Source organism: Cnephaeus nilssonii (assembly GCF_951640355.1).
Source record: "Cnephaeus nilssonii genome assembly, chromosome: 20".
Lineage (NCBI taxonomy): Eukaryota > Metazoa > Chordata > Mammalia > Chiroptera > Vespertilionidae > Cnephaeus > Cnephaeus nilssonii.
In genome coordinates, this window is record NC_137091.1 from 51,826,571 (window position 1) to 51,837,156 (window position 10,586).

The following is a 10,586-nucleotide window of genomic DNA, read 5'->3' on the forward strand; positions in this document are numbered from 1 at the left end:
CCAAGGTCCAAGTGCGTCCAGAGGGAACAGCAGCTGTCACACGGTCACCAAGTCCTGGCTGAGGGGTCACCATCACAGAACCCGTCCCTGTTCCAGACAGGGACCTCATGGCTGTGGCCCCAGCACAGCTGTCCTGGGGCAGCTGTGGCTCAGGGTGCCTCCCGGGGCCCTCACTGCACCTGCACGTCCACAGCGCTGCTCCCCCAAACCTCCAGCAGCCTGTCCCCACATCCGGGTCCCATGTGCTCAGCACTGGAGGGAAGGATGGGAGAGAGGGCGGTGGGCAGAGCACAGTCCCAGCAGGAACTGACCTCAGAAGGGGATCCGCTCCTGCTAAATCCTTGGAGAACTCAGGGAGAGACAGGAGAACAGCCAGGCCCAGAAGGAGGCAAGAGCAGGAGGAGCCGGAACACCCACCTCCAATGAGGGCTCCTGTGTGCAGGGACCCTGGGCCTGTGGGACAGTGACAGGCAACATGCCTCCTGTGGCTGTCAGACGGGGACGCCCAGAGAATGAGACCAGAACTCACACCCAAGAACAGGAACAGGCATCACACCCACCAAAGCAAAGAAACACCAAACACCCAGGAGGGGAGGGCGGGGGGCGGGGCCCAGGCCTGAGCCCAGGCTGACCTGCCCCAGGAAGCTCGCTGTCCAGGGTCCTGGAGATGCGCTGCATTAGGACCCGGGACAAGGCCTGGGGGATGGGAGTCCCTGTAACCCCAGGTCCTGGTGGGACAGGGTTCCCTGAGGGACAAGGTCAGAGGAGCAGAGAGGTGACCCGGCCGAGGAGTGACCACTTCAAAGCCCACGATGCACTGAGCACTGACCAGGCACAGGCCCCGGCCACGCTCAGTCCTCACAGCCCCTCCCGTCCCGCCTGTGAAAGGCTCAGAATAGCAAACACACAGAACCTGGGAAGTTCTTGGAGCTTCAATTTATTTTCTCGCAGAATTTAGGATCTTCCCCTTTAATTAACCCATCAAAGCTTCTTGGCAAGAAATGAACAAGCAGTCACAGCCAGAATCTCATTAGAATCCGGAGCAGGAAGTAGCAGCTCAGAGCACCTGGGAGGAAAGGCAGGGAGGGGAGGGCCCAGCCGCCTCTGCTGACAGGAAAGTGTGGGGAGCAGGGCGGGGCCGCCCCCATCAGAGGTTCCAGAGTCAGGAAGTGGGAGCGTGGACACATCTTCCATCACTCAGTCCCCACAGGGCAGCTCCTCACGCTGTGGAGGACAATCATCATGAGCAGATCCAGGGCAGTGGCTGGAACTGGTGACATTCTCAAACCCACTTCATGCTCACAGGGTCCCACAGACTCCCCCCCACCCAGGCCTCCCTCTGCCCACCCCTCCCCACGGCAGGTCTCACCTTTAACAGCCGAGAGAGACACATCAGAGCTCTGGGCGCTGTCACTGCCTTGGGGGGGACACACCAGGATGGGGTCAGAGCCCAGGGCAGGAGACAAAGGAGGAACTATGGGGGGGGGGGGGAGGTCATCATGGGCTCCCGTCTGCACTGTCACAGGGACTCAGGGGTCACCCCACCATACTCACTGGCAGCCTGATCGTAGCTCCCTCCTGTTCCACCTGCGGGAATAAAACATCCCGTGAGAGACCAGGGAGGAGGCAGGGCCAGTAGGTCCTAAAGGAAGCCCTAGTCCTGGGCCCAGAGAAGTTTCCAGAACCCTGTGTACAGACCCAGGGCAGGACCAGGAAACCTGAGGGAAGTGCACGTGTGGGGACTGGACCCACCGCCCTCCTGGAGGTCTGTGCTCAGCAGGGACCTGCCCTCTGACCTGGGGCTGCTGGGAACAGGGTCGCGATCACCAGCATCATCAGGTGGTAAGTGGGTCCCTCATTTCCCATGGGCCTCACTACAGAGTAAGTGTGAGCACAGAGCCCCACACTGGCCATCACACGCATGGGGACAGTGTTTCCCGTGAATGAGGCGGGGACACACGTCTACCTGGGCTTGAACCCCCAGTGGGATAGACACTCAGACCCCACCCCTGCCCACCTGAGCGCCTCCTCCCCCACATCACAGCTCCAGCCACAGCTCCCAGCAGAACCAGGCCCCCAGCGATGCCCAGGATGATGGAGATGAAGGTCTGAGGAGCCGGCTCTGGGAGGAGAAGGGAAGGGAGGGTGAGGGCCCTGACCCCAGGCCTCAGCCCCGACCCCACTGAGTCCCCCAGGGCCCCCGCTGCCCTGAGAAGAGGCTCTGTGCCCACGGCCCTCCTCACCCCATCTCAGGGTCAGGGGCTCGGGCAGCCCCTCGTGCTGCACATGGCACGTGTATCTCTGCTCCTCGCCAGGGGGCACCCCCACGGCCGCCCACTTCTGGAAGGTGCCGTCCCCCGCAGGCCTGGTTTCCACCAGCTCCATGTCCTGGCTCTGGTCCTCCCCGTCACGCTGCCAGGTCAGGCTGATGTCCGCAGGGTAGAAGCCCCGCGCCCAGCACCTCAGGGTGACCTCACGGTCGGAGACGGGGTGGTGGGTCACGTGTGCCTTTGGAGGGTCTGAGGGGAGGGGAGAAAATGCAGGAACTTTGCATCCGCCGTGGGACACTCCAGCAGCGTCCATGTGACCATTATAAGAGTGGACAGACACTTGGGTGGGGGAGGGAGCACCAGCCCACACACCAGCCTGGACAGAGGCACCTGGAACGACCTCCTAGTCTTTAGAAAGTTCTAGACTCAGAGAGACACAGCCCAGGGCAGGAGGCAGGTCTCTGAGGGAGAAAAGGGATTTGTGGTCCTGACCTGGGTGGAGGCCACGTGACTCAGAAAAGCTGGGGTCAGGCCTCAGACACAGGGGGTGTGGGGCAGCGCACAAGGCCTGAGAGAGAAGGTCCCCGTGGGTCCCAGAGCCTCTGCAGGACCCATGGGAACCGCTGATGGGTTATGTCAGGGGGTCTCCCTGCACCCCAGGAGAGTCTGCACCCCTAACTGTCCCTGAGAGGAGGGGGAGTCCCTGTGGAACCTGACGTGGACATCCAGGGCACCCCCTCTCTGACCCCAAGGAGGGGTGTCTGACACTGACCCCCTGTCCTGTCTCCTTGTAGGAGCCCCAGCCCCGGGGAGAGGGGGCGGCCCCAGGGCCCCTGGTACCTGCTCGCAACAGGGTCTCCTTCCCATTTTCCAGGTACATGCGCAGTGAGTCCACACACAGGCCCTCCAGGTAGCTCCTCTTTCTCTCTGCCTCACCCGCCGCCTCCGACTTGCGCTTTGTGATCTGAGCCGCCATGTCGGCCGCGGTCCAGGAGGTCAGGTCCTCGTTCAGGGCGAGGTAGTCGGTGCCTTCATAGGCGTATTGCCAGTACCCGCGGTGGAGGCGGCCATAGGGTCCCAAGTAGCAGCCATACATGAGCTGGAAGGTGTGAGACCCTGACCCCGCCCCGAGGTCAGCCCCGCCCCGAGGTCACCCCGCCCAGCCCGCCCCGCGGGGCCTGAATCTAAAACTGAAAGTGAAATCGGGTCACAGTCCCCGCGGGCTCCTCCCGGGTGGGGGCCGGGCGGGTCCCGCCGCCTCGGGGTGACGCTCGGACCCGGACCCTCGGGGCGACCCCGGCCCGTCCGTGGGGAGGGGGGTCGTGACGGCCCGGCGGCGGCTCACCGTCCTCGCTCTGGTTGTAGTAGCCGCGCAGGGTCTGCAGGTTCACTCGGAAATTCTGTGCGACTCCCTTGGCCCTCAGCGTCTCCTCCTCCCAATACCCCGGGTCCTCCTGCTCCACCCACGGCTGCTGCATCCACGGCGCCCGCGGCTCCATCCTCCCACTCGCCGCGTCGCTGTCGAACCGCACGAACTGCGTGTCGTCCACGTAGCCGACTTCGAGGTACCGGGGCTCCCCGCGGCCGGGCCGGGACCAGATGGTGTGGAAATAGCTCATGGAGTGGGGGCCTGGGGGGCGGACGGGGGGCAGGGCCGGGGCTGGACACGCGCCTTCCCGGGCCCGCGCCCCCGCCGGGTCCCCTCGCTCCTCCCCGCACAGCCGCCCCCTCCGACCCCGCACTCACCGGCCCGGCTGGGGGTCAGGACCAGCGCCCCCGAGAGCAGCAGGAGGAGGGTGGGGGGCCGCATGACCCGCATCCTCGGCGTCGGGGGGACCTTCTGAATCCGGGCGCTTCCGCGGAGGAGTTATAACCGGGAGCCGCGGGGACGCTGATTGGCTGCTCCGGAAACCGCTCAGCCAATGGCAGTGAGAAGTGGGGCCGCGTCACGAGTATCCAGGAAGGAGGCGCCGACACAGGTTGGGAGAGAAGTGAAACCAGGGCGCTGGGGAGTCCCCACCACGGAGCTGCCCCCCCAGACTCTGTCCCCCGCTGAGACCTGAGCGCAGGCCCGGGCCCTGGACTCGGTCCTGACCCTCCTCCTGCGCGGAGCGCCCGTCACACCGTCCCCCGAGGCCTGGCCCCGGCGCCGTGCTGTTCAGGGACTTTCCAAGGTTCTGGGGTCACCATCTCTGTGCAGCCTCACCCAGGAGGGAGGCGCCCCAAGAACCTTGTGTATGTGGTTCCGTCTGTCACAGTCACCACTCACGGAATCACACAGGGGAAACAAGTATGAATTCACGGCGCATGCTCACTGCCTGTGAGAGGGTAACAGAGCCGTGTTTTTATGAAAATCACTGCGGCCCCCGGGCCCAGACCCGCAGGCGGAGGTGCGACCTGGGTCAGCGCCTCCTGGGCGCTGAGTGCGCGGCGCCATGTGTCCCGGGGTCACCGGCCTCGCCTCCGGCCGCGGGGCGTGAGCAGGGGGAGCGGCTCGGGCTCCTGTGCGCGGGGCTCCCCCAGACCCCGGGGGGCGCGGGGCAGGCACTGCGCTTCCTCCAGGGAGACCCCCCCGCGGCGCCTCCCAGGGGCTCCCCGCCCAGGAGGCTCGTCCTCCATCCCCGACCCTGGGCCCCGCCCTGGAGCTGGGCGGCCGCGGCACCCCGGTCCCTGGGGTCCGTGTGCAGACGGAGCAGCGGGAGCCGCACTCTGCAGCGCAGCCCGAGGCCCAGCGGCGGTGGAGGCAGCGGGAGGAGGCGGCGTGGGGCGGAAGGGGGCGGGGCGGGAGGCGGGGGGCGTGGGCAACGTTCCGGCCGCGGAGCCCGGGACGCCAATCGCCCTGTGAGCAGCGGCCGCTCCTCCAGCTCAGGCCTCGGGGGACCCGGGAGCTCCGGGCGCTTCGCCTCGCTCGTCTCCACCGCCACCGCCTCCGCCGCCGCCCGGGGCCACCAGCACACGCTCCGCTCCTGTCCCCGCCGCTCACCTCTGCCCGGAGGCCGCCGCCGCGGGGCTGTCCCGGGAGCGGCCCCGGACCCCCCGGGCCTTTGGATGGGTGACCCGGCGCCCCCACGGCCCCGCTGTGTGCGGGGGGGACCCGGGGCCTGAGGACGCCCAGCGGCCACGCAGCCTCCTCCTGGGACCTGGGCCCCGGGGTCGGAGGGGGCTGCCCGGGCCGGAGAAGGGGTCCCTGAGGGGGGCCCTCCGGAGGCTGCCCGCGGCCCGGGGTGCGCCCGCCGCCTCAGGTCCCAGAACCGGGACGGGCCCACAGGGCGAGGCGCCCCGTCAGGCCGGGATGGGCCGCAGCCCGTGAGGAGGGGCTCAGGCGCCCTGGCCGGGGTGGCTCAGTGGGTAGAGCGTCGGCCTGCGGACTCAGGGGTCCGGGGTTCGGTTCCGGTCAAGGGCATGGACCTCGGTTGCGGGCACATCCCAGTGGGGGGTGCAGGAGGCAGCTGATCCATGTTTCTAGCTCTCTGTCCCTCTCCTTCCTCTCTGTAAAAAATCAATAAAATATATTTTAAAAAAAGATGGGCTCCGGCCCGGCCGCCCCCACTCCCGGCTCCGGGTGGGGGTCTGGGACCTCACCCCGCCCCACCCCCGCCGCTCCGGCCGCAGTCAGGGCTCCGGGGGCGCTCGGACCACCGTCCTCACCGCAGACAGCCCCCCCGCACCCACAGGAGGGGCTCCGTGGGGGGACCGCGGGCTGCGGGGGTCTGGCCAGAGCGGAGGGGACGGTACCCCGGCAGGACCAGCCCCCCTCCCTGTGCTCCAGGAGCTGCTCCAGACGGTGCACCCCGCACCGCAACCTGGACCCCGACCTCCGGGTGCGGACGGCCCCCCTCCTGAGCTCAGACCCGGACCGGCCTCCTAGGAAGGCTCTGACCGCGGGGACAGCGGGGGGGGGGGGGGCGGCCTCCGGAGCCCTGGGCGGGGGGGGGGACCTTTCCGGTGACGGGGGACAGCCCGGCCCTCAGGGAGCGGAGCGGGACCCGGGTGCTGGGCAGCGGGCCGCCCGGGCCCCCGCACCCTGAGCGCAGCCGCAGGAACGTCACCCCCACGAGGGCCCGGGGAGCCGGCGGCCCCTCGGCACCAGCGGACACGGGCTGCGGACGGGCCGCCCCCCCACGAGGCCCCGGCTCCGCCCGGAAGGAGACCCGGGAGCGGGCGCAGCCCTCGGAGCGCGGAGGCCGAGCCGGAGCCCCCGGAGGAGCCGGCACCGGAGACCCAGAGGCGCAGGGCCTGCGGGGTCGGCGGACGCTGCCCGGGGCTGGAGCGTCTCCTGCGCTGAGGACGCCGCCCCCCCACGTCCATGCACGGCCTCGGGGACCGGGGGGGGGGGGGGCGGGGGCTCCTCAGAGACCGCTCCTGGGGGAGGTGACGCAGCTGGAGATCGCCCAGCGCCTCCGGCGGGACCGGCCCGGCTGGACGAGGTCCGGGGAGCAGCTAGCAGGGGAGCCCCATGGCCACGCAGGTCGCCCCCGCGGGCCCGGCACTGAGGGTCCTGGTGGAGCCCGGCCTGCAGGGCGGCTTCTGGGAACCGGGTCTCCTCCGGAACAGAAGCAGGCGGGGGGTGTGTGTGTGTGATCAGCCTGGGGGGGGTGATCAGCCTGGGGGGGGTGATCAGCCTGGGGGGTGATCAGCGTGAGGCGGGGTGATCAGCCTGGGGGGGTGATCAGCCTGGGGAGGTGATCAGCCTGGGGAGGTGATCAGCCTGGGGGGGTGATCAGCCTGGGGGGTGATCAGCCTGGGGGGGTGATCAGCCTGGGAGGGGTGATCAGCCTGGGGGGTGATCAGCCTGGGGGGGTGATCAGCCTGGGGGGTGATCAGCCTGGGGGGGTGATCAGCCTGGGGAGGTGATCAGCCTGGGGGGGGGGTGATTAGCCTGGGGGGTGATCAGCCTGAGGCGGGGTGATCAGCCTGGGGGGGTGATCAGCCTGGGGAGGTGATCAGCCTGGGGGGGGGTGATCAGCCTGGGTGGTGATCAGCCTGAGGCGGGGTGATCAGCCTGGGGGGGTGATCAGCCTGGGGGGGTGATCAGCCTGGGGGGTGATCAGCCTGGGGGGGTGATCAGCCTGGGAGGGGTGATCAGCCTGGGGGGTGATCAGCCTGGGGGGGTGATCAGCCTGGGGGGGTGATCAGCCTGGGGAGGTGATCAGCCTGGGGGGTGATCAGCCTGAGGCGGGGTGATCATCCTGGGGGGGTGATCATCCTGGGGGGGTGATCAGCCTGGGGGGTGATCAGCCTGGGGGGGTGATCAGCCTGGGAGGGGTGATCAGCCTGGGGGGTGATCAGCCTGGGGGGGTGATCAGCCTGGGGAGGTGATCAGCCTGGGGGGGGTGATCAGCCTGGGGGGGTGATCAGCCTGGGGGGGTGATCAGCCTGGGGGGGGCAGGGGAAGAGGCAGCACAGCCTGCTCTGTGCCCCCCCTGCGCCTCCTCCAGCAGCCCCTCCAGAGGCTGAGGACCCGGGAAGCGGGAGGCGGGCACGTGGGTGGTTCAGGTGGGAGACACTGCCCAGCCCGGACTCCCAGCCCCGCTCCCTCACAAAAGCCGTCGTTTTAAACTCTGACCCGCTGCCTCCACCCTGCCCCCCTGGTTTCTCTCTGCGGGGCTGTTTGGTTCATTAGGGGGAGATCAAAGTCCTGTCCCCCCCAAAACTGAGTCCTGCCCTGACCGGTGTGGCTCAGTGGATAGAGCGTCGGCCTCCGGACTGAAAGGTCCCGGTTTCCATTCTGGTCAAGAGCATGTACCTGGGTTGCGGGCACATCCCCAGTAGGGGGTGTGCAGGAGGCAGCTGATGCATGTTTCTAGCTCTCTATCCCTCTCCCTTCCTCTCTGTAAAAAATCAATAAAATATATATTTTTAAAAAAACAATGAGTCCTTAGGTTTTGGGGACTTTTCTACCGTGATGAGAAGGGACGGCTGTCGTGTTGCTGTCTGGTGTACGAGATGCTGTCTGCTGTGTTCTGTATTTTTTTTATTTTTTGACTAACTGTATGGGAAGTTGTCAGTAAAGCCTTTGTCAGGATGGATTTTCTAAAAATAAAGCACCCACAGCCCAACCCCCAGTGAAGCTCGTGAGGAACAAGGTGGAAGGAAGAAGTGCGGATGTCAGTCACCTGTGTCTGTGATGAACACACGGAACAGGAATGGGAAGGGGGAACCAGAGAAACAGGAATGAACGGAACCCATCGGATCGGGAAGATGGAGGACAGGCTGGGGTGCGGGCGGAGGGGGACCCGCTGTGGGGCGGGCGGAGGGGGGGCACCCGGTTTCTCAGGAAGCTTTTCCCTGAGGCTCAGCCGTCCCCGGAGCTCACAGTCCCGGGCCGGGGGCTCCGTGGGCTGAGCACCGACCTGTGACCCCGGAGGGGACAGTGTGATGCGGGGTCCGGGCCCAGGCCCCGGTGACCCCCCGTGCCCAGCAGGGGGCGGGCAGGAGGCTCATGGAGGATGCTCATCACTGAGGGTCCCTCCCGCCCTCTCTCTGCCCTGAAATCAGAGAAAATGCATTGGAAGACGCGGTAACAACTGTGCTCACATGATGCACAGAGAGGTCTCTGGGCTTTTGTCCTAAGAAAACGCTCACCTGTGACCTGAGAACACACACGGGGGGTTCTGAGCCGTTTCCATCGCCCCGGAGGCGCGGAGACCAGAACACACCCCGGTGATGACGGCGCCGACGGCCCCGCACCCGGAGGAGGCCCCGCGGTCTGAACAGACGCCCCGAGGACGGACACGGGCGCGTGGGGACGGAACGAACCAGCCCCTCGGACCGGGCCGCGCTTTCCCCGAGAAACGCCCCGCTTTCCTCCCCCAGCGCCGCCGGCCGGACCCCGGGGCCGGGCCGCCGCGGAGAGGAGCGCCCCCTCCGGCGGTCGGCGGGACGGACGCCACGGCCTCCGCTCAGCGGCCTCCGCCCGCGCCGCTCGCGCCCGGCCCGGCTCCCGGGGACCGTCCCCCCGGGAGTGCCCGCGGCCGGACCCCTCGGTCCTGGTTCTGTTTCTAACGTTCCCGCCGGCGGAGAGCGGAGCCCCGTCCGTCCGCACAGCCACGGCCGCCCTCTCCCCACGGCCTCCCCGCTCAGCGCCCCCTGCTGGGGGGAGGTCCGTGCTGCGGGCCTGTCCTCCCCGCACAGCCTGTCGGGGCCGGTCCTGCTGCCCCCGCCCCCCCATCCCAGCACTGCCCTTCCCCTCCCCCCAAAGTGCGGCTCACAGCCCCTCACAGACAGCGGGGTTCACGGGGAGTCCCCCCACACTGCCCTCACACATCGGAGGGGACGGCCATGAGCTCTGGCCTGGGTGTCCCCGGCTCCCCTGCGGGTCCGAGAGGAGGCTCTGCGGGGCGGCCTGGGGCCTGCGCTCTGTCTCCATGTGGCCCCCTGAGATGCCAAAGGGGGGACCATCTCTGTTCCCCCAACTGGGGGGGGGGGCAGCTCCCAGGCCTTCCCCGGCTCGGGCTCCCGTGGGAACGGGTGCTGGTTCCCAAGGACACGGCCCCAGTCCTGTCCCCGGAGGCCGGGCCCTGGCCCCGCACCCGCCGCAGCGCCTCTGCTCCGGGGACTCAGCGGCCGCTCCCCGGAGGGACGGCCCAGCCTCAGCCCGGAGCGCCCGGGGCTCAGAGGACCCCGTGCGGGGGGCCCTGTCCCAGGGCGAGGGGCCCCGGTCCCCCACGGGTTCCCCTGCGAATAGAGACGCCCCGGGGCCAGGGCCTGGGGGACCCGCCTGCACCCCAGGTTGAGGTCACAACCAGCCAGCGGGTCCCTGTGCGCCCCGGGGGGCGGCTGCCTCCTGTGCCCGGCCCGGCCCGCAGGGGGCGCTGCCGGCTCTGCCTCCGTCTCCGCTGCTGCCGCTGAGCCCGGGGGTGCGGGCTGTGTCCCCGGTTTATTCTGGGCCCTTCTGCTCCGGGTCCCCCTCCCCGCACCCTCCGGGGGGAGGCCCCCCGCATTGGCTGCGAGGCCGAGTCCCGGACCCGCCCCCCAAACCCGGGCAGGACGCGGCCGGGCAGGTCCAGGTGCGGGGCTCCCCGCGGAGGGAACTGGGCGCCGCCCCAGGCGGGCCCCTGGGTCCTGGGCTGCAGGGGGCGCAGAGGGGTCCCCGAGTCACCGTCAGGCCCGGAGCCCACAGAGGCGGCCTGAGGCTCGGGGTGCCTCTGCCGGGCCTCCCCCCCCCCCCCCCCCCCCGCTGCCGGGCGGCCCGGGGCGGGCACCTGGGCTCCGGGCACAGCTGGATCCCGTCTGGGTGCGTCCGCCCCGGGGACCCCCCCCCCCCTCCCCGCAGGGCTGCGCTCCCGGCTGGGCCTGTGCGGGTCCCCGCAGCTC

The 10,586-nt window shown here is 68.9% G+C and overlaps 1 protein-coding gene across 4 annotated transcripts in view; it reads right to left on the bottom strand.

Moving 5' to 3' along the window:
* Positions 1-921: 921 nt before the first annotated feature.
* The window catches only part of LOC307092780 (saoe class I histocompatibility antigen, A alpha chain-like), an 18,457-nt gene continuing 8,792 nt past the window's right edge, over positions 922-10,586 (bottom strand). The window contains exons 1-8 of one of the 4 annotated variants that reach the window (XM_079760272.1): positions 4,017-4,171; positions 3,616-3,900; positions 3,111-3,299; positions 2,244-2,519; positions 2,018-2,122; positions 1,555-1,587; positions 1,370-1,474; positions 922-1,224 (exon numbers count right to left, since the gene is read on the bottom strand). In XM_079760272.1, the coding sequence (XP_079616398.1) occupies positions 1,220-1,224; positions 1,370-1,474; positions 1,555-1,587; positions 2,018-2,122; positions 2,244-2,519; positions 3,111-3,299; positions 3,616-3,900; positions 4,017-4,089 (1,071 nt within the window). In that variant the 5' untranslated portion in view covers positions 4,090-4,171 and the 3' untranslated portion in view covers positions 922-1,219. Of the gene's footprint in view, positions 1,225-1,369; positions 1,475-1,554; positions 1,588-2,017; positions 2,123-2,243; positions 2,520-3,110; positions 3,387-3,615; positions 3,901-4,016; positions 4,172-10,586 lie in introns of those variants that run through there. The other 3 variants (XM_079760270.1, XM_079760273.1, XM_079760271.1) reach the window with 3 other exon arrangements.